This window comes from Nicotiana attenuata, chromosome 3 (genome assembly GCF_001879085.1).
Source record: "Nicotiana attenuata strain UT chromosome 3, NIATTr2, whole genome shotgun sequence".
NCBI classification, from domain to species: domain Eukaryota; kingdom Viridiplantae; phylum Streptophyta; class Magnoliopsida; order Solanales; family Solanaceae; genus Nicotiana; species Nicotiana attenuata.
In genome coordinates, this window is record NC_031991.1 from 5,611,345 (window position 1) to 5,638,405 (window position 27,061).

The window sequence follows — 27,061 nt, forward strand, 5'->3', positions numbered from 1 at the left end:
TCTCATTTTCTCTTGGCTTGGGCGATTTTTGGAGGGTTTCAAGAGGGGGTTTTCATCATCAATGATAAAGTAAGCTATCCCCACCCATCTTGAGTTAAATAAATTGATTATGTACGGATTTGAGCATGAAATTGGTAGAAGTTTGGGGTTTTGGTGGGAAGACCTAGAAATTTATATTCTTGGAATTTGACCACGATTTTGGGTATGATATTGAGAGTAAATTATATATTTGAGTCCGTGGGGTTATGGGTAACTTGTTCTTCGAAAAATTTCGGAATCCGGGCACGTGGGCCCGAGGGTGTTTTTGTCAAACTTTCGATCGGGGTTAGGAATTGTTATAAATAGGATTTTAATGAGTAATTGAGCATATATTAATGGATTTGCATAATTATTGGCTAGCTTTGGAGCATTTAGCATCGATTCGAGTCTTCGGAAGGGCGTGGAATGCCGGTTATGGATTTTCGGAGCGAGGTGAGTCTCCTTTCTAACCTTGTAAGAGGGAATTGTCCCCATATGTGAAATAATTGGTTGTGTGCTCCTATTTGTGGGGGTTACGTACGCACAAGGTGACGAGAGTCCATGCGTAGATACTAATATGCGTAAGTCCGGGTAGTCTAGGACCCAAAAAGCATGCTATACTTGGAATATCTGTGATCTTATTGACAATTGAATTTTTTAAATCCTATCTAAGTGGTAAATGAATTTCTAAGAGGATTAAACTACATTTTTTGAAATCATTAAAAGAGAATTGGATTTTATTTGGATAAATATTCCCCGATAAATTCTTAATTTGCTGTTTGAGCATATATTTCTATGTGTACCTCCGTCGCATGTATGATTCGTGAGCAGGGTGATCTTTTAGTTAATTTGACCGCGTCGCATGTATGATTCGCGAGCGGAGTAATAGATGCATCTATGGTTCGCGTCGTTCGACCCTCGGCAGTGCACATTTTGCATTTATGTTGGATCGGGCCGTACGACCACGGCATGAGTTGCGCATGCTTGTATTGCTTGCCTTGATATTTATTGATACTGATATATGCTCGCCCCGACTTGAGAAAATTGTTAATTAATGGATTATGAATCCGGAGACTTTCAATAAAAAGGAACCTTTACCTGTTTGTGACTCATTCGAATTTACTGTCGTTCTTAATAAATCCATGATTTATCGCATTAATAATATTATTATTGGACCATTAGTAAGTGTCGAAATTGCCATCTCGTCTCTACTTCTTCAAGATTAGGCGGGATACTACTGAGTACACGTTGTTTTCGTACTCACGCTACACTTGCTGTGCATTTTGTTGCACAGGTGCAGGTACTTCTAGTGGCCTACTGGGCGTTGCAGTATGGGTGACATGGAGACTAGGTGAGCTGTATTTCCTTGAGGCGACCCGCAGCTAGTATAGTCTTTCTCAGAATTTCATTTACTTTCTGTCCAATTTTTGTTTCGGACAGCTATTGTACTTTATTCAAATTCTTAGAAATTTGCTCATGCACTTGTGACACCGGGTTCTGGGATGGTAATAAAGTATTTTATATTAACTGCTTATCATTTAATTTGATTTGAGACGGTTATCTTTTCAATTGGTAAATTTGAAGGAAAATCATAGATTTCAAGAGTATTAAAACGAAAATTTAATTAAGTATTTTGGTTGGCTTGCCTGACAGTGGTGTCCGGCGCCATCACGACCCTTAGTGGATTTTGGATCGTGACAGTTGGATTAATTATCACATATAAAAGATGATATAACTAATCCTATAGAATATCTTATCCTAGGAGATATCCCACTATTGTCCAAACGATCGACTCGTTAAGGTGAATGGGGGAAAATTTTCGATGTGTAAACTATGCACAAATTTCTTCCATTCTAGACAATAGACATACTTGCCAATTAACATTGCACTAATTACGAGATAACCAAGCAGAATATCCCTTTGATCTTGGCTGCGCTGCTGCACCTGATGCTTCCTTTATATTAAGGGTGTCTAACGAGTGGGCGGGTCGGGCTGGGTAGGCAAATTTTGGAACCGGACGGGTTGGGAACCGGGCCGGTTACGGGTTAGGGATTACAGGGTTTAACGGATTCAGGTTCATTCGGGTAAAAAATGAACCGTACGGGTTACGGGTACAAGGGGCTGGGCCAGGCCGGGTTAGTGTAATTTTTAATTTTTTTTTTTTGTATTTTGTATTTTGTATTTTGTATAACTATTGTAAGTTATATTAATATAAAGTAAAAATATAAAGAATACAATGAAGATGGGGAAAAATTGCACTTATAAATTGCAAGTGCTACATTTATTTCAAAATTACAAAATTGAAGTTTGCATTTAACAAGTAAATTAACGAAAAAAGAGTAGAACTAAATTTTCATGCATAATAATACTTCAAATTAATCTAACAAACTAAAACATTAAGCATAAATACGTCTAATAATTTTAAAATAACTCAAATTGTCTCAAATCAACTTAAATACAAATTTCTGGAGGACGCTCAAGACAACTCTTCATATGCCTCCTTAAACTGCCTGTGCCACACTTTGGACGAAGATTTATGACTCGACCACAGTTCTTGCACTTACTTTCTGAACTTCTTCATTTTCTTCTAGCACCTCAAAGCGTTCCCAAACATATGAGCTCACTCTAGAAGTACTGGGCACGATTTAACTTGAATTGAGAATTTGAGTTTGAGAAATGAGAGATGAGTGAAGAAATGAAGACGAGGGGGGGTGTATTTATAGTTTTTCAAAGGGTTAAATTTGTAATTACAAAAAGTGTTAATTTTAAAATAAAAAGGCCCAAAAAGGGTTAATTGTGCAAATCAGCCGTTGGGCGATGACTCCTTGGCAGGTGACCGTTGCCAACGGTAACCAACATTTAAAAAAAAAAAACTAGCCATTTGTTATAATTTCTAGTGCGCTTTCTAGGTTATGAAGACCTCTATTTATAGTTGTGGGAGGGAAGAGTTATGATAAGAACAAATTCTTTCCGACCAATCAAATTGAAGTATGACAAGACCGCATTTGATTGGCCAGAACATGTCACTTGCACACGTGGCCTTTTAATGTGGCTTGATATTTATTTGGACCAAAATATATTTAATTGAGATCAAATCTAAATTTCTTATGGATTTAAATTCAATAAAGTTTTAATTGCCTACAGTTATCCCAAACTTAATCCCGAAATTATTGTTCTTATCCCGTATACCAAACGAGCCCTATGGGTTAAGTTCGTAGTCTTTACTCTTTTGCCTGAGGTTATCCGTACGGTCTTTTAACTTTGAGAAATTGGGAGATCTCTCCAATAGCCTGTTTGGCCAAGCTTCTAGAATCAACTTATTTTGAGAAGTGCTTTTCTCAAAAGTACTTTTAAAAAAGTGCTGGTGAGAAGCAGTTTGTGTTTGACTAATTAATTTGAAAAGCACTTTTGAGCAGTAATTAGTGTTTGGCCAAGCTTTTGAAAACTGCTTCTAAGTGTATTTTTCTCAAAAGTGCTTCTTAGAAAAGTGTTTTTGGAGAGAAGCTACTTTTTTCTGCTTCTCAAAAACTGCTTCTGTTTTTTCTCAAAAGCATTTTTTTCCTTCCAAAAGCTTGGCCAAACACCTTAATTTTTGACTAAAAGTGCTTTTGGCCAGAAAAAATACTTTTGGACAAAAAAGAAAGCTTGGCCAAACAGGCTAAATTCTAACTTTAGCTTTCTGATTCAAAATGTGTCGCGCGAATCTTATGTCCCAGAGATGCACATAGCATTGAATTTATGTGGCACTTTGTACTATTAATATTAAGAATGTGCGATTAAAAGTAACTAAAAACAAAAATATCCTAAAATATGTGGTTCCTGCATAACATTCCGTGTAGTATTTTTCACCACATACAAATTCATAGCTTATAACAATTTTGCTTTATTATTTGGCGAATAAATAATTCATGTGTTATTACTCACATTATATGTTACTCATTCCTTATAAAAGAAATTACACATTTATTCAGTATATAACAATTTTGCATAATAATTCTTAACCAAAGGACCTTTGGTGGACCAGTCTGTTGAGCACGTTCGACTTAGAGCCCTAATTGAGTAATTGTTTCTTGGGGACATAGAGAAACTCTTCGCAGAAAAGGAAAAAGGAAAATAACACACACACACACACACAAAAAAAAAAAAAAAATTAGCTGCAAGTTGCAAACCGCCCACTATTGTCTTCTCCGACCTTGTATTTCGTCTTTCGGAGGAATTTGTCGGCTAGGGCTGTTGAAAATGGCTAACATAAACAACAAAGAGGAGCCAAGCACGGCGCCACAGCCAGATCGGTGGTACAATCTGAGCCTAGGCTCTTCCTTCAAAGACCACCATCCTTCCTCCAAGTTCTGTACTTTACGCTGTATGTTCTCCTGATCTCCCACTCTCTCCCTTTATTTGTGCACGTTTTTTTTCTATTAGTATCTACATGGATGAATACGAGGAACAAACTTCCTTTGTTTTAATAAATATGTTCGGGTTCTGTAATTTTATACTAACTTTATTTCAACTGTGTTGAAATCTTTTTGCTATTATGCTGCTTCTTGTGTAAGACAAGTCAAGAACAATTGCAATTACTCGTGAGGTGCAGCAATTTGTATCTTTAGCCTCAACTTGTGCGTGAGCGTATTTATGCATTATGTATATGTGAAATTTGGAGATATGTACTTAGTTCTCTCCCAATATCAGTTATACTAGTGATGCAGTGGTACTCCGTGTTCACTAGCTTAAATTCTTAGATCAATCTTTAGCCAAGTATGGTGAAAATGCTGAATTAGCTAGCTGTGTTTTAGTTGACCATACTTAGGGGCGTAGCTACACCAAGTAAAGGAGGTTCACATGAATCCCCTTATACTATGCAAATAGGATAAAAAAAACACACTACTGAATCTCCTTGATACAAGGAAAACTTCTAATATAGTGGCAATGATGGTTCAAGTATTGATTTAGGTCACATTTTTAAATCCCATGTGTGTCCTTATTGTTTTTGTTTTTGAATCCCCTTATTAGAACTGCCCATACTGTTCTTAACTTGCATTTGCATAAATGACAAAGGATGAGATTTGTACAATTTTCCCCTAACATTATCTTCTTTTTTGTGCTATCCTAATGTTGTTGCTGGAATAGGTAAAATGACAATTCCTTTCTATATCTCCAGATGAATTTAAACCTGCTTCAATTGATAAAAACCAACCTGGAAAACTACACAAGACCAAGGACAATAAGATTTCTGTTGAATTTCAAAATAACCAGCCTGGTAAACCCAAAGTCGCCTTTGATGGGAGTAGTGAGGATTACAAGGAAAATGATGCTGTTCTTTTCTTTGATGGTGAGTCATTTCGGTTGGAGCGGTTACACACGGCAGTTAAGCGGTTGAGGTATAACCGACTCCCCGGAGAATCCGCTGCGGCAGCAGTAGCAGTAGCTGCATCTTCATCTACACCTGCACGTGCACCTACACCTTCACCGGTATCTGCACCGGTTGGAATGCCTGCAGAGGCGAGTTCACCTCCAGTTTCCAAAGGGGCTAAATTTCAGTCTCAGAATAAGACTGCAGTTCCTGCTGTACCAGTAAGTTCTTTTCCAACCTTACTTTCAGTTTCTTCTAGATTGCTTAGAACTGCAATGTGATACTTCTGCAGATTTTTATACATGAATTTTTGTATTTATGCTTACCATTTGAAGAACCTGCTTACCTTATTCTCTGATAAAAGATTTCAAGGGAGTTAGGCAAAGGTAATTGAGATTCCCAAGATGATAAATTATGATAAACTCACCTTCTTAGTAACATGGATGATATCTGTTCACAAGTTTATTGAAACAGATAAAATGAAATAAGCTTAATTTGCAGTTATATACTTATATCCATATTCCATAGTCCAAGTAGTAGCTTGATCCAGATAGAACTGACATATTATGGCTGCTCCAGTATTTTGATAACATGCAGAAGTCTATTTCAATTGGGACCTAATGAACCGTGACATTTGACATTGATCATTTTTTATTTCCTTGGTAAACCTCACTCCAATCAGCAGATCTCCAATTTACTTTCGAACTATTCATTCAAAAATTAACAATGGCAGTGGCTTCTTTTTGCTGCTCTGTCCAATCAGCAGGTGTCATTTCATCATCTGCTTTGCAACTCTGAGTTTTGAATGAGATATTCTTCTCTGGCTGGAGAGCAACAAGGACTCTTGCTCAATCATAGATCAAATTTAGGTGGCAGATTCCTTGTTGCATTTGTAGTTTCCTACTGGAATGCACTCCTTTTGGAGGACAGTTGGGTTGGTTTCTGTTATGCACATGTTCTTTCTTCACCCTTGAATCAATCTCAAAGTGAAGATAAAAGCAAGTTTTATCCTGATTTTGGTCCATTCAAACTAAATTACGATGTGATGAAAGATGAAAGTGACTTCTCCCATGATTATTTCTCAACTCATCTTCAACCTGTATGCCTTTGCTTTGTGCCACTCTTTAGATCAGTGAAAGATATTACTTGTTTGATTTCTCTAACTTGAGTTCTTCTGTTGAGACTCCCCACGATTTTAAAATGCTAAACTGAGTCTGGCTGGAAAGCACAATTTACCTTTGCTTGCGCTGGTGTTATGCTTCTGCGTAGCAGAAGAAAGGACATAGTGTTATATGTATGTTTGCATAACTGGTATGTGGCTTTGTCAAAAAAAAGAAATAACTGGGCAGTGGTGTAGTTACACATTTTGGTGGAATGTTAGATGCTGGGGCTTTGCCGCCACTTCCTATTATTACATGTAGTACTTGGCAAAGTGATTATCATTGCACATGTTGGTATCTTCTCTCCGTCCATTCTACTTGTTTCAACATAACAAAAAGAAATGGTGGGGTCTGTAGTCGATGGGTGCATTGCCTATTGCCAACAACTTTTACAGCCATTAGTTTAAAACTGCAGTCTTGAGTGACAGAATTTTCTTGTTTAAATCATGCTTGAACTTGTCTAGATTAGTTCTTGAAATTGCCTTCAGATGATTGTATTGCCAGCAACATTACTCTTCATTGTATCTCATTTTTTGAATTTACCGAATACAGATAAAATCGTTTACTCCTTTCATGTCTTCGTTGCTGTTTGATGTGTCTCATCAACCTCTCATTTTTTTCCATAACATCTAGCTGCCTTTAGTATATCAATTTCAGCCTTATTATTTTATTTTTGCCCCTCATGCTAAAGGGGAAAAATGATTAGTTTGTCCGTTTCCATATCCTTTGTAGTTTTGACTATTAGACCAATATCTCAAACTTTTCTGTTTGATGCTTGTTCAGGTTGAGGTGGAACGGATTGAAGTTGGTGATTTTCGAAGTTCAGGTATGTATTCTCAAAGTGAGCTCTGTATGGTGGTGTTACGCTGAAAAGATAGGGAAGAAGGGGTTTTTACCTTATATTTGGTTGAATTATCCAATGAAGGAGTGTAAGTGGTTATTAGATACAGATTAGAAATGCAGGGGAGAAAAAGAATGAGATGAAAAATGTATAAAAGATCACTCAAGTTGCTGAAATTAATTATTCAAGGACCTAGCTTGACCAAGAAGAAGATACCTTCGGGACTAAGTTGTCTGGAGTCTTCTGCCATTTGGCTCTCACAGTTTAGGATAGGCTAAGTTGTATCATATCATCCACGGCACAATAGTTTGATTGAGGTTTTTTTCTTTCTAATCAGTAGTTTGATTGAATTAAGCTGCGCACATCCATCTGTTTCTACCTAGAAAATCATTTTGCATTTGTTCTGATTGATTGATGGCTAAGCTGTTGTTTTCTCACTTATTTGTTCATTTTTTTGGTTCAATGGTTTATCTCAATCTGCATCATTTTGTGGGATAGGCGAGCTCTTTCTTAAAGAAACCCTGAAATTTCTGATTCCTCATCCGTCATTGATGCCTTTTATTTAGTAGCTGACTCTTCGCTTCTTTCTTCTAGATTCAAGACACAAAATTGAGAATATTTCTGAATATCCATCTTCACATGCAAATCAGTCAACTGCATCACCAGACATGAAGAATGATGACCTGGAGGAAGAATTGGATATACTGAATGACGACGAGGATGATACTACAGCAGCCAATGGAGGGACTATCACTGTGAAAGAATTTGGAACAGGCATTGATATTAATATCCCACACCAAAACGATACAGATGATGAGATAGCTGATGTGGATGTAAGTGATGATGATGAGGATAAGGGCCGCAATGCTGCAGAAGAACTTAGAGCTCAGGTAAATGCAGCGGAAAAAGAGGGTCATACTTCAAGTTCTAGCAGTAGTAGTGGGAGTGACAGTAGTGGAAGTGGGAGTGGCAGCGGGAGTGGAAGTGGAAGTGATAGTGCAAGCAGCAGCAGTGATAGTGAAAGCAGCGACACGGTCAACTCTATCTGAGAACTTGAAGTATTCTGGTGGTTTTCGGGATGGATGCTTCAAGTTTGAAATAATTCCAGAAGAAGCCACTACATTGCTTTTAGGTTCAGTTGACTGACAACACAGTCCGAGGATCAAGCTAAATCTTTGTTGGCATGTCCTCTTATTTTGTAGTTTTTTTTGCAGTATGCCTTTCCTTTCTGCTATTCTCTTTCTATTTATGTCATTTTTGGCTTTTATCTACAGATGCACGGAAACTGAAAGAAAAAAGATTGTATTGTAGAAAAGATAATTACTGGATTGTAAATGCATGTAATGAAGCTCTCGTCCATTAGTTTTTTAATTTCTGGCATTTTATATTTTGACCTTTTACTGGATTGCAAATGCGTTTAATGAAGCTTTCATTGAAGAGGAAAGCAATGAGGAAGAATCTTCATTTGCTTTGGTTGACAATACAAAGAATTTCCTTTAAGTATCAAATATTAGGTATAGCATGTAAACTAATTGTATCTTTGATAATACTAAGCAATATATTTGCTGCACAGTTGTTACAACAGTAAAGTTCTTTGATTGGCTAATTTATAGGAGATTTCATTCAATCATTAGGTGAACAGAGTTCTTTCCAAAAAAATCATTATTCAGGAGGGATTATTAATTTGTAAAATGCTAATCGTTAATGCTTAAACTTAAACGAGTCATGCAAGCTGGCATAACATTCTGCTAATTTGCATTTCGAATTGTTTTCTAACAATAGACCTAAATCCTTAACAGAATACCAATTCTAATATTGAACAACCTTAAAAGAATAGACATTGGTACAACAGAAGGCTCAAGAGACCTCGAGCATAATATAGAAATTAGTATTAATCTACAACTAATCCCTGAGACAACATCTCAATTCGAATACGACTAGTACATTTGTTCAAGGCAACATGTTACATGTATGCCAATACACTATAGAGAAGTAGGTGCTTCATCTTTCTGTTCATTGCTCTTTTGCTCATCATCCTGAGTACTCACATACCCATTTTGCAACATCCTTTCTTCAGAAGGCAAATTTTTCTTTGCCTTCTTGCTTCCTTCAATCTTCCACATATCCCAAACTCGTGTTTTTGGCGGAGCTGTGGCATCTGCAGTTGGTGCGACCAATCCTGGTTTTCCATCATCGATAACAGCATCAACCAATCCGTATTCCTTAGCCTCCCAAGCATTCATGAAATTATCACGGTCTGTATCCACTTCAATCTAGAAGAAAAAAAGAAGAAAGGATATAGAGAAATATAAGAGCTATATAACTTTCACAAATAATTCATTTACAGTAAGAGACGGTATCTAAAATAATCACCTTTTCTTCAGGCTTGCCAGTAATTCTTGATAGTATTTTGTTAAGCTTAGTCTTGTGGTATGCCATTTCTCTGATCCGTATACTCATCTCTGTTGCCTGGAATATCAAGTCAAATAAAAGTTAATTGTGAAAATAGTTGAAAGAGACATACCGATGTGCTAGCAATGAAGATGAGTTCAAGGAAGTATATCTTGATTAACGAGGAAAAAGACAACAACAAAAAAAGTAATTAAACTAGGAAGGATGCATGCTAGGATGACGGAAATTGACCTACTTGAAATGCATCCAGAGAAGAGACAGTAGCTTATGAGTAACATTTATTGACATGATACCGAGTGCTTGCATAACTTCCTCAAATAAATTAATGTCACATCAATAATATTACTCCCTCCGTTCCAGTTTATGAACCTATTTCCTTTTTGATCCGTTCCAAAAAGAATGACCTCTTTCTAAATTTGGAAACAGTTTAGCTTAAACTTCCAATTCAACCCTTCAAGAGAAGCTTTTATAACCACACAAATACTCTGAACCCCTTTTTAATTTGTTTAGGACCACAAATTTCAAAAATCTTCATTTTTTTCTTAAACTCCGTGTCCAGTCAAACAGGTTCACATAAATTGGAACGGAGGGAGTAGCAAATTACGGGTTAGAACTAAGCCAAATAGCATAAGATCAGGTTACTGAGTTCACTAGGTGGACTGATTTACAATTAGGATATATTATACACATACCTAATTGCCTTTTTTTTTTATGAAGAACATATACCTGATTGCCTTATGCAACCATAATTAGGCGTGGAGCTTTATGCATCTTCATTGGCAGTATCCTCATAGACATAAAGAGAATAGGTTAAGATAGGGTTATAAGCAACTTGAAAGATAGTTACCTTGAAAGAAGCAATTGACTGATTACAGTATTAGAGAAAATCATAGTTCTAGGCTTAACTCACTTGAATTTCAGAACCATTACAAGCACCACTATTGAGATATTAATTAAATTGTTAATTAGTTTAGTTCCTTCATTAATTGTCGTTTGACCAAGTATAGGAGGTTTATTTTTGGTTCTTAACACTACTTGGCATCAATTTGCCGTTGGATCAACACTCGCTCACTCAATATTACTTGTAAGACCACTGTGTACTTGCATGTCCATAAGGAATCAACATGAAACCAAAGCATGCACATTCCTTGGTTTGGTTCTACCCAATTATATATTTTTTAATGACAAAAAAAAAAAAGCTATGGTTGACCACTGTACTGGAAAGTGCTGTTAGAAATTGTTTATATAAATTGTTGTAGTAGTTGACTGAATTTTGGTAATTAGTTTCGGAGAATCGTATAGAGTGTAAAATCAGAGTGAGCAACATGTGTGCGTGAAAAGGATAATTATAATCCCTAATATAGTGATTTTGCTAGCTGATTTGACAGGCGTCCCTATGACTTCATTCTCTCAGGTCTCCTATACTGAAGCTGACACTTGCCAAAAGGATTCCCTCAACACAGCTCAGTTAGACTTCTGGCATCGAGCTGGACCAAAATATTCAGAGAGCATAAGACAAATATTGTTGAGTTGTGTCCCGCATCGGTGGGTAATGGGTGTCTTGGTCTCCTTATATGGTCTTGGGCAATCCTCACCGCATGAGCTAGCTTTTGGGGTTGAGTTAGGCCCAAGATCCATTTTATCAAATATTTAGCCCCAAATAATATTAGCAAATGAATCCCTGAATCACATCTTTGCTCTGTGATATCAGAATGAATGTATTCATTATTTAAACCAGCACTAGCTAGGCTATCCAAAAGATTATTGGCACAACAGGAACACGAGAGGTTTATGCTTCATGTTTGACAAAATAGCCAGTGCACCCAGTAACTCCTGAAGCTGCTAGGGAATCTGACAGAACAAATTCAAAACTGAACAGCAAATGCAGATAAGTTCAAGACATCAGGGGCAACTGTTATTGAACTTCAGTCATACTCATACAGAAGAATACTAGCTTGGCTGTCTAGATCTAAAAATGGCCAGTGAAAGCTCAACCTGAAACCTGATTGCTGGCTATATCATGCATATCGTATGTGCATACACCCATTACAAGCATACAATGTAAAGCAAAAGCTTTAACCCCATTTGAGTGGACAACTGCAGACATTTTGACTGCGGGACACAGAGGGAGGTGGGAGGAGAAGTGAGAGAGAAAGATCTAAAAGATTTTTGCATCTAGAAGAATAAGTTAGTTAGACCAATAAACTATTAACTATATGTCGAACAGTTTTAGAACCAATCCATCAGTCAAGTTAGTATTTATTATACATTGATTCAGAATTTTACACCAATCCTTCCCAGCAATGAAATGCTGCAGGAGAGGCCACTATCAACTGACTGAGCAAATCAAAAGTTATATGTAGCGAACTCAGATATATCCATAAAGAGAACTGAATACGAACGGGGTAATACTAACAAGTAGGACAACCAGTAAGCACCGGGTCTAAAAGATAAGGATGTTCCAAATTTGATAGGGCTAACTTATTGAACTTCAGAATAGAAAAACAAACAGAATGAAAATTGTTCAGAAATCAGAGAGTAAAATATCTTGCAGAATCGGGAACTCAAGATGCAGTGTTAAGAGAACAGTGTTTAGTGTTAAGAGAACAGTGTTTAGTGGTAAGAGAACAGTGTTTTTCATTAAAAATCCTTAGGCAAATGCGTATTTCATAGAAAAAATTCTGGTAAGAAAGTCTTCTCTGTGTGTTTGGATGTATATATGTAGCAAAAGAAAATACAAAAAGCTTCAGAGAAGCTCAGTGAGCACAAACAAATAATAGTACATCAAAGTTGAACCATCAATCACGCCCTTGCATAACTTAGGTTTTTCTCGAATAAGTGTGTCACGCAAAAAAGAAAACACTACAAATTGATGAGTAAAGGGAAGTGTAAGCACATACTTTACCACCAGAAGTTCCAAGTGGTTGATGAATCATCACCCTTGCGTTCGGCATGCAGTACCTCTTTCCCTTGCTGCCAGATGCGAGGAGAAACGCACCCATCGATGCAGCCAGTCCCATGCAGATTGTAGAAACATCAGCCTTGCACATTTTCATAGCATCATAGATTCCCATCCCTATAAAAAATGGTGTGGTTCAACTTCAGATGAAAAGGATAGCATCAGCTACAACCAAAGTGAGTGAAACACTTAGACATACCAGCAGTTACTGAACCACCAGGTGAATTAATGATCAATCTGATGTCCTTTTTCTGATCTTCAGCATCAAGAAATAATAGCTGGCTTATAACAAAATCTGCAGTCATATCATCTACCTGTTCATCACCAAACAGTTCCCCAAGTCTTAAAAACAACATCGCACTTCTAGGATTCAAATATAAGATAATTCCTCATTGTCAAGTTCTAATCATAACATAATCCATCACAGATAGCGTATCATTCAGTTGTCACTCCACAAGAATCAAATGAAAGTTTGTTCGCGCAGAACGAAGAGCTATATGTTTGGCCAATAGTATAGGGTGAATTGTTGTTAACAAACAGGAAACCCATCTAAGAAAACAAATCCATGCAGTGACAAATTATCCAAGCAATACTAATTAAACTAAGCTAGCTGCAGCAAATTGATAAATCAAAACGGAATTGAAAAAGACAAAAAACTCATTCCTATATGACCAATTAAATAAACCACGTACAAAATTCAAATCTTTATTGAATTAGAAACCCACAAAAGAAGAAAGAACAAATCTTTACCAGAGTAATGACACCTAACACCAATTAAGCTAAGCAGAATGAATGAGAAACATAACACCCACATGGTCAATTAACAAAACCACGTATAAAGTTTAAATTTTTATTATAAAGAGTGAATTAACAAAACCCAAAAAACAAATCTTTATTAAAATAAGTGACAACCTGAGAACCCAAGAAGATAATCCTTTGACGAAGAAGCATATTGGTAGTATCAAGTTCTTCAAATCTGGGCAACCAAGCAGGTGCTTTTGAGTAACTAGAAACATCCCAGTTCCGAGATAGCGTCGGTTTCGCCGTAGAAAATTTGTGGGTCGATGCTTTTATTGACAATCCTCTTCTTCGTTTATCGTGTGTAATAGTATTTGGTAGTGAATTGCTGTAAAATTGTTTGGTAATTGTAGGATTGTAATTGAATAAGGTTGAAGGTCTTGTTGGTGTTGTAGTGAATGTTAGACAACCTCCCTCCATCTAAGCTCTCGCTTCTTTCTCTCTGCTTTTAGGGGTTTTGGCTAAGAAGTTGATTTTTTCAATTCCTTTTAACAGATATTATACATATATTCCGGAAAAGAAAAACATTTCCCTGTCCTACTTTATATATGTGTGTGTATTATATTTTTTTTATATATATTAAAAAAAACATTTAATTAGGCCCGAGGTCTTTACAATGTAAATTCTGATATATGAGCTTTTTTTATTTGTACTTCCACCTTTTTTTTAAAGTTACGTTCATCTGTTGCAGTTTATGTGAACCTATTTCCTTTTTGGTGCGTTTCAAAAAGAACGAACCTTTCTAAATTTGGTAACAATTTAGCTTAAACTTACAACTCTACCCTTAATGAGAAGCTTTTATAACCACACAAATACTCTGGCCCCATTTGGACTTGTTTAGGACCATAAATTCTAAAAGTTTTTATTTTTTCTTAAATTCCGTGCCCAATCAAACAGTTTCACATAAATTAGAACGGAGGGAGTATCTCTTAATTAAGTTTTTACAAAATTATATACAATTGTCTAACTTGTGAGGAGCAAAATAGGAAGAGAAAAAGGAATAACTTAACCCAAAAACAAAAAAAAAGGGGTGAAAGGAGAAGGAAAAGGAGGAAGTAGGGGAAGAGAAGGCAAACACCTACTTGTATCCAAACAAACTATTCTTGAAAAAGTAAAACATCCTCATCTTTACATATATTTGTGTTTGTGTTTGGGAGGGAATTAGGATGCTGTCTTCTTCAGTGATGATTCGACGCTTTTGTAGCTTCACTGTTACCGCTTCTTCTTCTTCTGCTCCTTCTACTATCACTTCCAATTCAAAGAAGAAACGTCTTGTCTTTCTGGGTTCTCCTCAGGTTCGTTGGTATATTGCTCCAATCTCCCCTTTCTTCGTACTATTGCAATATTTATTGTTAATTGCATAATTTCAGGTTTCTGCTTCAGTTCTTGATGCTTTATTCAATGCTTCTGCTGCCCAAGATTCCGTATTTGAGGTATGCTTACAGACATTTGTAAATTAAACTAGTGTAACATCTGTCATAAGCAAATGTCTATATTTCTTGCTGCAGTATTGTGTTTTTAAAGATAAATAGTTGAGCTTTGGAATGAAGCTGGAGCAATATGTAGTAGAATGGATATAGATGATTTGTATAATGGACCTCAACTAGTTTAGGATTGAGGGGTAGTGGTTGTGGTGTTATTATTCCAACTGAAGTGTATTCTTTTTCATCTGGGCATATATGTAATGTTGTTTAGCTGTTTGTGCACGAACATATTCGATGCCTCTGAGCAAGAATGACTCGAAAGACTTGATTTTTACAATTAAAGGTAACTTTATTGTGTATGCGAGTTTCAAGGACTTAACCACTTTCCCTAATTAATTTTGCTGAATTTTATTCTACATAATCATAAGTAATTTATGCTCATTCCTCTTTATTCTTAGCTCTCTTTTCTTTGAAGTAATTGTTTTTAGTAATGCGGCACAAAAAGTTGTTCCCTTAATTTTGTTGACGGGTCTGCATTTTTTTTTATTGTGTGTGCTTATAACTAAAAAATTTCACAAACTTATTTTCTTCTTTGAATGAAGCCGACTTCTTACGTCCTTGGGTTGCATCTAGCTTTTGCATACCATCTGGGGTAGATGTTTATGGTCAGTAGCTTTTACGTAGCTAAAGTCACTATAAGCATCTTTTCAGTTTTGGGTTGTACTTAATTTGCGGATGGTGTGGAAAACTGAGCTAGTTTGACACTGGTTAGATCACAGCTATTGTTACGCAACCACCCACCAGAAGGGATAGAGGAAGAAAAGTAATGCCTTCACCGGTTGCTCAACATGCTCTTGACAGAGGATTCCCTTCTGATTTGATTTTCACACCTGTGAAGGCCGGTGAGGTAATTATGTTATTTACGTATTTATGAATTTTGTATATATTTTTAGTTTGCGTCCCTGCTCCTGGGTTGTCTTCCTTATGAAAAATTGCCATGGTGACTTTTCACTGAAATCATTTTGTTTGTAGAGACCCTAGTTTTTGTTAAATTCTTTAAGACATGAAAAGTATGTGCACATCAACCATTATTAAGTATGGTGGCCAACCTCGGATAGTTTCTCTTGGGTAGCAAGACAGGTAAAGAAATTAGGTTACCTTTCTTTTAATGATCAGGTGGTTTTATATCCTAATAAGTGTAAATATGATGCTTAAGTGATGAAACTGTAAGAAACCGATAGCTTTCTTGATGCATTTTTATGCTTTTGTGTTTCACTGAGAAAAATTTCCAAGCTCTTATCATTGATTCTGCCGGTCAATCCTCAGTGGTTTGTAAAATTATAGTGACTGGATTCTGTTTATGCGTCTTATTAACTGTGTTATTCTAATGCAGGAAGCATTTCTTTCTAACTTTAAAGCTTTGGAGCCAGAGCTTTGTGTTACTGCTGCATATGGAAATATTTTACCCACAAAGTTTCTGAATATTCCGTCAAAAGGTTAGGCAATAGATCGCTCAATTATTATGCAATTTTCTTTTAAACTAGTGGTTTCATTTATTCTTCGGTAATGCTTCATTGTCATTTTTTTAAGAGCTGGAGCTTGGTAACTATCAGAGGTAGAAGCATCTTTCACTTGAAACTTGATGAGGAGCCCTTAGTTTTTTTGATTTAGTTCATGATATAGCTTTCAGCCACATTGTTCTTGTACTTGGCATTCCTGTGGTTTAAGAAGATGTTTTCTCAAGAATCTTCTAGTCAAATTTAATTGTGAAAACTTGGAATGTAATATTTGAGTGTAGCACATTCGGTTGAGATTCACAATGGACAATCTATGGCAGCTGCCAGGTGTCAGCACCTTTTAACATTCTTAGCTGGCGATGTTGATGGCAGGGGAAGCTCCAATAGTTTGCATACTAAGTAAGAAGGGATGTCATTGTAATATGAATACTAAAGCTTAGACGAGTAGAGGGGATTCTGAATAGCTAACGCCTAAACAGATCAACTGCTCTTTTTGGAGTTTACAAAGAAATTTTTTCTGCTTAAGCTCAATTTCTGAATGAGCTTTAGCCTTTTTGGTCCAATCAAGCAGGAACAGTTAATATACACCCAAGTTTACTGCCTCTATATCGTGGTGCAGCCCCTGTTCAAAGAGCATTGCAGGTTTCTTTCTCCTGAAAGCTTATGGAAATTATATGGGTTACTCGCTTGATGGATTTTTCATTTGTGGAACTGCATATGTAATTTCAGGATGGTGTTAAAGAAACAGGGGTGTCGCTAGCTTATACAGTTCGCAAATTGGATGCTGGACCAGTTATCGCGCTTGAAAGAGTAACAGTTGATGATCAAATAAAGGTCTTTGTGATTTTCTTTCCAGAATTTGTTTTTTATTAGTTTTGTTATCATGGATGGATGTGTTAAGTTCTGAAAGCCCATTGTGCTGTATGCAGCAAAAAAAATGATTCGGGCTGCTTGCTATTATTGGAAAAAGATTCTTGTGATTATTCCCTTTTTCCATGTTTTTTATTTTTCTTGCTTGGTAAGGTGAAACAGTTAAGGTTGGTGTATAATGATGCAGATACATGAAAAATGTGTCAGTATATTGATTAGTTTTGGCCTAACCACATAGTTGCTCCTCGTCTTATTTTTTTCCTTGGAACTATATGCATGTGGACTGCCCATTTCTTGACAGCACCTTCATTTTTTAATGAAATTTCTGACTGATGCTTTATAATATCTTTTTTTGCAGGCTCCAGATTTACTTGACTTACTATTTGCTCTAGGTTTGTTACTCGTCTTCTACTTCCTGCTCTTCACTAACTGAAACATTTCATTGTTACCATGCTTGTCTTCCTTAGATGAAAATTTGTATTCTTAGACCTTAGTTGAAAAGACAATCTTCTTTCTGTCTGTGATATTGAATGCATTGTTTGTCCTGTAAAATTGGAGATATGTTTTCAGCTTTCAGTTTTGGTCACAGCAAGTTAATTGTGTAACTATTGAGAATCTTTGGCAGGGTTTTTCGTAAGAGGTAGTATTGCAGTGCAATGTTGTCATCATTGCTCTACAAAATTCATGTACCCAAAGAACATTCGGTGTTGTTTTCTTGCTGTGTGCAGATATTGGGATGTCGAATATTTGTCATGATCCAGATTCCATTTTTCAATAGCTCATGGGCTTTTATTCCATTCAGGTTCCAAACTTCTAATTCGTGAACTTCCGTCTATATTTGATGGGTCTGCAAGTGGAAGAGCAAAAGAGCAAGATGACTCTAAAGCTACCCTAGCTCCCAAGGTAAAATCACCCCCCACAGCATGTCCACTGTTTGGTTCTGAGTTCAAGTGTAATGGTCAACCAATTGGATGTGGGTTTGTTAAACATCGTGGCATATTTAACCCCAAATTTCCTGCATCAGCAACAGCAAGAGGTCCTGAGAATGTTAAGATATCAGCCATCTTGCCTGGATATATGCCCCAGTATTGTATACTGAGTTTAAGGAAAGTCTTACGGCCAGACGTGCATAACAAAACTTTCAACTTTTGTATATGTCTTTCAGTTACCTAGAACCTCTCGTTATTATTACATTAAGTGTATCACTTGAAGATGACACCATCGGCCTGTTGTAGGAAGATAATAGGCCCTGCTATGGATGGAATCATGACTCTGGAACAGTCTCGTGGTGTGTTGTGCAAATATGCCTGATATTGATTAAAGTTACCTTGAAGGATCAGGGCTTGGGGTTCAGGGTGGAGTCTAGTTGAAGGATCCCAAATGCATTTGCAAGATAAATTGAGATGATGTGAATAAAATTCCGAGATGAGCCCTAACAGAATACTCCGCTCGTCAAGTTAGTTCTCCAATTCTGGAGTAATAAATCCCATATTTCGATTAGGAACCAAGATGTCAATATATAAATGAAAGGGAGCATTGGGTGGGGGGGGGGGGGGGGGATCCTTTACCTAGTGCAGAGGTGAAGATCAGTGTCTAATTATTAGTGCCATTAGGTGAACTCATGGAGCACAATGTAAGCACCTAATAGGTGCCCACGTGTCCTTTTATGATTTATTCACCATTTCATTTACCATCCAGATATTACTGAAAAGCCTAGGTCCATTTTCACTAGAGGATGTGAGCTCAAAATTGAAAAGTCTTGCATATCCTGTTCATGAAACATAAGGAACTTTGGATTCACTTCCCTCCATATTGCTAGCCGTATTTGTTCACTTGTCAGCATATCTTCACATGCAAAATCCTTGCTTTTCTCTTTTCCTATTGGGTGATATTAGAGATTAATCGATTGAAGGTTACACATATATTATCACAGGCAGACAGTGGATCCTACTTCACGAAGCATGTTTCTTCCATACTTGAATTTTTAGTGCTCTTGACAGTAAGCCCGTCCCCGCTTGAAACTTTGTGCCATGCTTCACTATCAATGGGTAGGTAGGTTTACATGAGAACTAAATTCATCTTGAAAATGAGATAATACCGTTGGACGGTTGGAGTGACACCAATAGTGGGTCTCAAACTGTTGCACAAGATAATTCTTTTTGTACAATACCTAAATATTAATTTGTTTCAAACGTCATTCAATGCATTTATGCAGATTTTGGATTTCTTTTTGGCTAATTGAATCCAGATAAAATAAACCTTTCCCATCAAATTCTGGGAATGAGCTCTGATTGTTGCTTCTTTCAGATAACTCCTGAGGAGTCATGGTTATCCTTTGATGAAGATGCCCAAGTGCTTCATAATAAGGTATTCTTCTAAGTTGTCTTTCAATCTGGGCTGAGGGATCATGACACAGTAGCTTTAGGTTCGGGCATTTGCAGGATGGCCTGGAACTCGAGCTAGACTTATGGTCATTGACCCTAGCAGTGGCGAGAGCAGTAGTATAGAGCTTAAAATTATCACTACTCGGATTTACACCGGTATCAGAAGTCAAGATATAGAAGCCAATGATGTGCTCTTTACTAAAGGTTCACTGGTAATTCCTTGCGGTGGGGACACGGCACTGGAGGTGAGAAGATTTTGTACCTAAAATTCAAGAATATTTTGATTCAAGCTGCAAGTTTTCTATCAGCGTCTATAATCCTAGATGTTATGGGTTGCTAGTTTCATGTCTTAATTTTTTTCTTTTTTGAAGTGGTAACAAACTTTATATATCACTGCACAAACGCTGTGCAAAACCATATATACAGAAGAGGAGACTGAAAAATGCTATCCTATACAACTTACATAGATTCTCTATTTTCATGTCTTATTAAATCTGGATAACTGCATGATATCCACAATTGATGTTGGCTTTCTTTCTTTCTTTCTATCTATCTATGTATCTATCTATGTATGTATATATGTATGTATGTATGTATGTATGTGTGTGTAACGACATTTTATATTCTATGCTGGCTCAAATTAAACTTTAAATTTGATGTTTCTTGGGAATCCGGTAACAGAGGGTTGGTTTCTTTTTTTTTCTTGTGGATTGAAGCCCTACTATCATTGGTTATATGCATACGTATTTACCTGCATCCGTTAAAGTTTATCTCATGTATTTGTCTTGAAGTGATTTGTGTGTAGAGAGAGAGAGAGAGAGAGAGAGAGAGAGTTGCTGCGAATATGGGCAATATTAGAGATTGATAACACTAGTTCTGGTATTTCAGGTTTTGGAAGTTCAACTTCCCGGCAAGAGGGCTGTTAATGCAGCTTCATTTTGGAACGGTTTAAGAGGCCAAATACTGAAAAAATGATGGATTACAAAGCCGGTCAAGCACACCAAATGTAAGGCTGAAATTACTCTCTTGTTAATGATTTTTTCTTTGCTGCGACTGCCACATGTAAGCCATTCCTCTAGTTGTCCAGCTCTATCTTTTTGGTTTCCATTGAATGCCAAACCCACAATAATTTATTAAACATCCTAGTAACTAACTTGATTATCCTTGTTCTTTGGGAAAAGGTTCCTTTTCTTTTTCTTGTTTTAGTTCTAGTGACTCCTTTTCTTTTCATTTTCCTTTTCAGCTTATAATACATGGTGTAGAGTTACTCGGGAGTTGTACCTTAAATATGACTTTTGCAAAGACTTACTTTTGAAGAATAACGAGTCAACTACCATTCTATGACTACTAGGAACTTATCGTATAGATTAATGTTCTAAGGTTGCAGTTAGCATGCGGTAAAAGCAAAAGCTATCAGATAAATGGAAGTGGTTAAATTACTTCCATGGTCATGTGCTAGTTTAATCCAGTTAATGTATCTTGGCAAATAAGTAAAAACACACACAATGTAAGGGTGAAGTGATTTGAAATACTGACAAATGCAATGAGATACCAAAAGCCACAAACTGGTGGTATATGGAATATATGCTCCTTTTTTCTGTTCAAGTGGTGTAAACCAATTGGACTTGGCAGTCAAAAAGCAAACAAACCATTATCCACAGAGCATAACAGAAAAAAGATTGATGCTTCATTTTTTTGGCTTGCAGCAGAAGTCGACAGGTCGTACAAAATGTCATTGTTCTGGAGAGTTCATTGCATATCTGATCATAAAACGCAGAACTGGGAGAATACATGATGCGTTTAACTTTGATTGGATGCTTCTGATTCTTATCGTGATCTTCTCCGTTCTCGGGATAATTCAGACTTCTCAAGGAAGTCACATTTCTTAAACAAGATATATTCCAGCTTCAGGAAAGGACTAATAAATTTGTTTTTACGAATTTGAACTGATTTGTATGCTTGATTTTGTTTCTTTTAATGGTAAAGTTCCCTTTATCTATTTGTTGACTTGAGAATATTCATGTTTCAGCTATTTAGCTAGCTATCAAGTGTAGACTATTCAGGAGCTTAAATAGATAGAGAGCAGGTGATGAATTTTTTATGTAGGCTATCTACCATCAGGGTGGCTCAAGGGGAGGCTAATAAGGTCCAAAATTTTGAGGCCTAATAAATTTTATTATTTTATTTTCGCTTAGACAATATTGAAGTTTGTAGAAAGAGAATGTACATAATCTTTATTCAAAAAAAAAAAAAGTTGCCGACATTTTAGTTTTAGAAATATTTTTGAATGTTGAATTAAACTATTCAAATATTGATATTAGTAAACATAGTTTTTAACAACATCCAAGGTAATATATTGTAAATACATGACTAACACTGATCAACCTGAAATTAACCTTTACCAATATAATAATGATATTACTATATGAAACTAAAGGCTCAATGTCTTTTAAGGCTACTATATTATATTATAAAAAGAGAAGAAATGCTACATTAACTTTTTGCATATTTGTGTTCAATTTAAAAAATTTAAGGCCTTTTATTAAATTTAGTGTTAGGCCATTAGTGTTATTGAGTCACCCTTGTCTAACATGATTTAAACAACGATGACTATAAACCATCACTATAACTCTCCTTTATTTATAATGATTTATGCATACTTTCTTTAGACATTGAAAAAGCATATGATCATGTAAAAAAAATAGTTTTACAAGGTGAGTTTGAAGCGGTCAGGTGATGATTCAAGTGACAATTGTTAAACATTGAAGATTATCGATAATCTGTAGCAATATGGATCAATTAAAGGGTCATGACTCATCAGTGTCATATTAGTATATTCACTTAAATACCCAATGCATTACTGGAGAAATCTTACTATAAAATTCCTTCTGTTTCGTTGATTTAACATCCTTTATTTTATTGTAGAACTGAATTCTAATAAAGGTGAAATTTTGAGTGTGAAAAACAAAAGTAAGTCCAAAGTTGAAACCTATGAATCATTATCCCAAAAGTAGGTCGCCACTTAAATATTTCAATCTGAATTCTCACGATAGAGTCCTAATTCTTGCAGATAAGTTGGAAGATGGTCGAATATATATTCTCTTCACCAAAGTATGATTCTGTTTTGTTTCCCACTAGGCCACTTTGGAATGAATACCAAGGTTCTCTATAGCCTATAGTTTGTCCCCCAAACTAAAACGACTATGAAATGTACTCCAATTATTGAAGCACTTTGGGCTGATCATTTGTTATGCTCTCCATTCAAAAGAGAATGACACTAATATTATACGGAGAATTAACTAGATGACCGAATATATATGATTTTGAAATAAAATTGAAAAAAAGATTAACTAAGCAAAACTATAATATCTAGTACTTTTCATTTAGTTTCAAAAATGTAAATTTTTATTTTAAAAAATAATAAAAAGTTTGATGTTATATTTACCATCATCCATCAAACATTTCCTTTTTTCGATGTGAAAGAGAGTGCTCCATCTGTTCTAGATTATATGTTTCTCTTTTTGTTTTGAGACGTTGATCACGCTCAACTGAGTCTCGCAAAAGACTACGCGGGCGTTGCAAATAAAATCTGAGTATTTATGCCTAGAGTCGAACCCACAGGGACTTAACCTATCAATTACTTTTGTTGGACTTACTAAATTCTATAGAATCAACTTCCCCAAACGTTGTAAATAACAGTTGATGGTAATTCTAACAACTAAAACTTAAAGTAAATAAACGGCTAAAAATTAACTATGCTTGATTTGTAAACAATTGGAATAGGTCTAAGGTAATGGTTTCCCCCGTTGTTGATTTCCTTTGGTTGTATGTTTCTTATAGCGTTGACTTAGTTGCCTCTATCAATCATGAACTCTCCAGCTATCATAAATCTCTCCCAAGCAATTATGATAATTTACTAGACGCACTCTCTCAAGCTACGCTAGCTAGATTCGCATTACAGTTCACTTAGATTGCACCCGAGGTATCGTTATCTCTAATCCAACCTCTAAACCCTCGATTATGACTCTCGTCTATACTCCGGGAGTGATGTTGTTCAAACAACTACCTAAATATGCACTCTCTCTCAAGTAGATACATAATAAATAGGCACAGCTAATTGAGGGCCCTTCAATCAACTACAACAAGAATGTAGTTGAACAAATAGATATTAACAACCAATCAAAACTATATTAACATCACAATAAATTCATCCCCAACGGGTTCCACCAAAACCTTAGATTAGAAAAGTTAGCTACTCATGAAAATAACAAAAATCACAAAAGAATTCATATTCAAAGGTAAAAGAACAAAGAAGAAGATTAAAGATTGATGCCCAATGATCCTCTTTGCCTCTTACCCTTCCTTCTGATGTTTTTCACTTTCAAAAATCATTCTCTTTTTCTTGGCCGGCTTCCTTCGTTTAATATAGGGTTTAGGGCTTAAAATCCCGTGTTTTGCACTTTGGTCCCTGAAGTTTACGCGTCCTGCCGCGGTCCTACCGCGGTTACGCCAGGACCGCGGCCAGAGTGGCCTTCAGAATCTGCAGTAGTGACCTACCGCGGTCCTACCGCGATTACGCCCGGACAGCGGCAGACCAGCTTCAGTTCTGGTTTTGTCCCTTCGCTTGGTACACTTTGTGGATATTGTATGATTGGCCTCCTTTTCTCCGTAATTGATCCCAAAAGTTCTCCACAGACTTCTTTTATTGGATATAGCCTGCAAAGCATGAAAAGCACTAATCAGAGCATTTTGTTATCACTTTTTACCGTAAAAGCTATACAAAAATGTGGTTCTTTAGGGCCTAATTATAGTCTAATTTACCTATTATCAACACCCCACACTTAAATCTTTGCTCGTCCTCGAGCAAGTTGAACCACACTTCTAGGCCTAATCGTTTGATGCATTACCCTATTTATGTCACACCCGCCATTATGAAAGAACAACCTAAGCAGTGCAACAGCCACACCTCAGGTGAAGACTCTAATGCCATGCCACACTCGTGCTTACTCTATGTACTCTAAACAGAGGTGAAGACTTGCTTTTTCTTCCGGAGTTACATGCCCTCACATCACATTTTTTAGAGAAGTTCCACACACATAAAATCAAACAACAAAGAACTATAGATAGAACGAATTCACTCACTCTCAGCAAAGAACATTCACATGCCACACAGATACACCATAAGCTTGCCCTTAGTGTAATACTCTACTAATCGAGTTGTTCAGTCTAAGATCAATTGGGCTTCATTTGGTTGGTATAGTGACTAACCTCCCTAAGCACTTTTAATACAATAGTTCCCCTTATTCCAATTTCTATGTTCAGCCCAGTCATTCTTCCACACTTGTTTTATAAGCTACCCTCCACTTTTCCTAGGTGCAACTGGCTTTTTCTTGCCATTCAATATTTTAGGACCACCTATTTACAAGGCCCTTCTTCTATTTTTCAATATTTTTTTAAGAACCATTGCACCATTCAAGTATTTTCCTGATTTTCCTTTTCCCGCTCCATTACGACCCGACACTTTGACTTTTATATGATCTTTAACGATTCAAGTGCTTCTAGGAGGTAAAGGTTCAAAAAGTCNCATTTACTGAGAATTTGTTTGTCCCATCTTCTGACTCGATCTCAACAGCTCCACTTGCGAACATTTGCACCACTCTGAATGGCCCTGACCATCGGGACTTTAACTTACCCGGAAACAATCTCAATCTTGAATTATACAGTAATACCTTATCACCGGGTTTGAAATCTCTGTCCACAATGTGTTTGTCATGCATTTTCTTCATTCTTTCCTTGTATAGCCTCATGCTTTCAAAGGCTTGATATCTAAATTCTTCCAGCTCATGCAACTCTGTCAGTCGATTTTGTCCAGTTGCGTCAGGATCCATGTTCAATTGCTTTAGTGCCCACCAAGCTCGATGTTCTAGCTCGACAGGCAGGTGACAGGCCTTCCCAAATACCAACTTGTATGGCGACATACCTATTGGTGTTTTGAACGCAGTTCTGTAGGCCCAAAGTGCGTCATCAAGCTTCTTTGCCCAATCAGTTCGTGTGGCATTCACCGTCTTGGTTAGTATACTTTTTATCTCCCTGTTGGACACTTCAACTTGCCCACTGGTTTGCGGATGGTAAGGGGTGGCCACCTTGTGGCGTACATCATATTTTGCAAGTAGTTTCTCGAAGGCTCTATTACAGAAGTGAGTGCCCCCGTCACTGATGATCGCTCTTGGTGTCCCAAACCTTGTGAATATGTTCTTTTTCAGAAATCCTACCACCACTCTTGCATCATTAGTGGGCACCGCTGCAACCTCTACCCATTTAGATACGTAGTCCACAGCAACAAGGATGTACTTATTGCCAAATGAGCTGACAAACGGACCCATAAAGTCAATCCCCCAAACATCAAACACCTCTACCTCTTGAATCGGGTTCATTGGCATCTCATGGCGACGGGAAATGTTTCCCGTCCGCTGGCATTCAGTGCAGCCCTTGACCCAGAGGTGTGCATCTCTAAACACAGTTGGCCAAAAGAATCCGGCCTCTAGCACTTTCGCAGCTGTCCTGACCCCTCCATAATGTCCTCCGTATGCTGATGCGTGACAAGCCTGCAAAATTGAAAATTGTTCTATCTCGGGGACACACCTCCAGATAATATTATCAACACATATTCTAAACAAATGAGGCTCGTCCCAATAATACATGCGGCAATCACGAAAGAACTTTTTCTTTTGGACAGATGAAAGGTCATATGGAACTATACCGCAGGCCAAGTAGTTTGCAAAATCTGCATACCATGGCGCATCTTCCAAAGTAGTTGCGAGCAGCTGCTCATCTGGAAAGTTTTCCAGAATCTCTTCGACCTCGATTGATATTTCAGCTCTNTATTAGACTACTTCCCTCAAGAATACTGTCTAAGTGGTCCGTCATCAGAAAGAGTCTCCTACATTTTCTAGATTTTTTTTATCCGACCTTAGCCCTCAAGAAACCCGTCGACAAGTGTCCGTCGTTGGGCCAAGTCGGTGACGTCTAAGATAAGTACAAACAATTATGCACAAAAACAGAGGCACAGAACTACAACATACTTAATGCATATATACACTAACAATACACAACACTAAATCAAGTCTCCCACCCCACACAAAAAGAATATGGCATGTCCCCATGTCATAAAACAAATAAAGTGCAGAAGGGTAAGAAAACTTCCCTGGTCATCACTCGGAGTCGGAGAAGGTGTTGAGGTCCATTTTACAAGCCCTCCCTATAGCGCGGAACCAAGCCATCATCCGGCTCTCAGACCTGGCCTGCCGTCTAGACATGGCATCCAAACG

At 36.9% G+C, this 27,061-nt stretch overlaps 3 protein-coding genes across 4 annotated transcripts; 2 read left to right on the forward strand and 1 right to left on the reverse strand.

The window, feature by feature from the left end:
* LOC109223239 (dentin sialophosphoprotein) lies at positions 4,006 to 8,756 on the forward strand. The gene is made up of 4 exons (XM_019387465.1): positions 4,006 to 4,381; positions 5,177 to 5,589; positions 7,312 to 7,354; positions 7,964 to 8,756. Exons 1-4 carry the CDS (start codon positions 4,258 to 4,260, stop codon positions 8,416 to 8,418), a joined length of 1,035 nt encoding a protein of 344 aa, XP_019243010.1. The 5' UTR covers positions 4,006 to 4,257; the 3' UTR covers positions 8,419 to 8,756.
* On the reverse strand, positions 9,103 to 14,041 carry LOC109223240 (ATP-dependent Clp protease proteolytic subunit 3, chloroplastic). The gene is made up of 5 exons (XM_019387466.1): positions 13,653 to 14,041; positions 12,940 to 13,054; positions 12,682 to 12,857; positions 9,743 to 9,838; positions 9,103 to 9,642 (listed from the first exon to the last, which is right to left on the reverse strand). The coding sequence occupies exons 1-5, from the start codon at positions 13,956 to 13,958 to the stop codon at positions 9,352 to 9,354; spliced, it is 984 nt and encodes a 327-aa protein (XP_019243011.1). The 5' UTR covers positions 13,959 to 14,041; the 3' UTR covers positions 9,103 to 9,351.
* Positions 14,523 to 21,805, forward strand: LOC109223241 (methionyl-tRNA formyltransferase). 2 transcript variants are annotated; one of them, XM_019387467.1, is made up of 12 exons: positions 14,523 to 14,833; positions 14,909 to 14,971; positions 15,735 to 15,869; positions 16,356 to 16,458; positions 17,051 to 17,121; positions 17,209 to 17,313; positions 17,708 to 17,741; positions 18,152 to 18,252; positions 19,657 to 19,716; positions 19,775 to 19,978; positions 20,622 to 20,739; positions 21,440 to 21,805. In XM_019387467.1, the coding sequence occupies exons 1-11, from the start codon at positions 14,705 to 14,707 to the stop codon at positions 20,706 to 20,708; spliced, it is 1,092 nt and encodes a 363-aa protein (XP_019243012.1). In that variant the 5' UTR covers positions 14,523 to 14,704; the 3' UTR covers positions 20,709 to 20,739; positions 21,440 to 21,805. The 2 variants fall into 2 exon arrangements, with proteins under 2 accessions (XP_019243012.1, XP_019243013.1); XM_019387468.1 differs by having other exon boundaries at positions 21,443 to 21,805.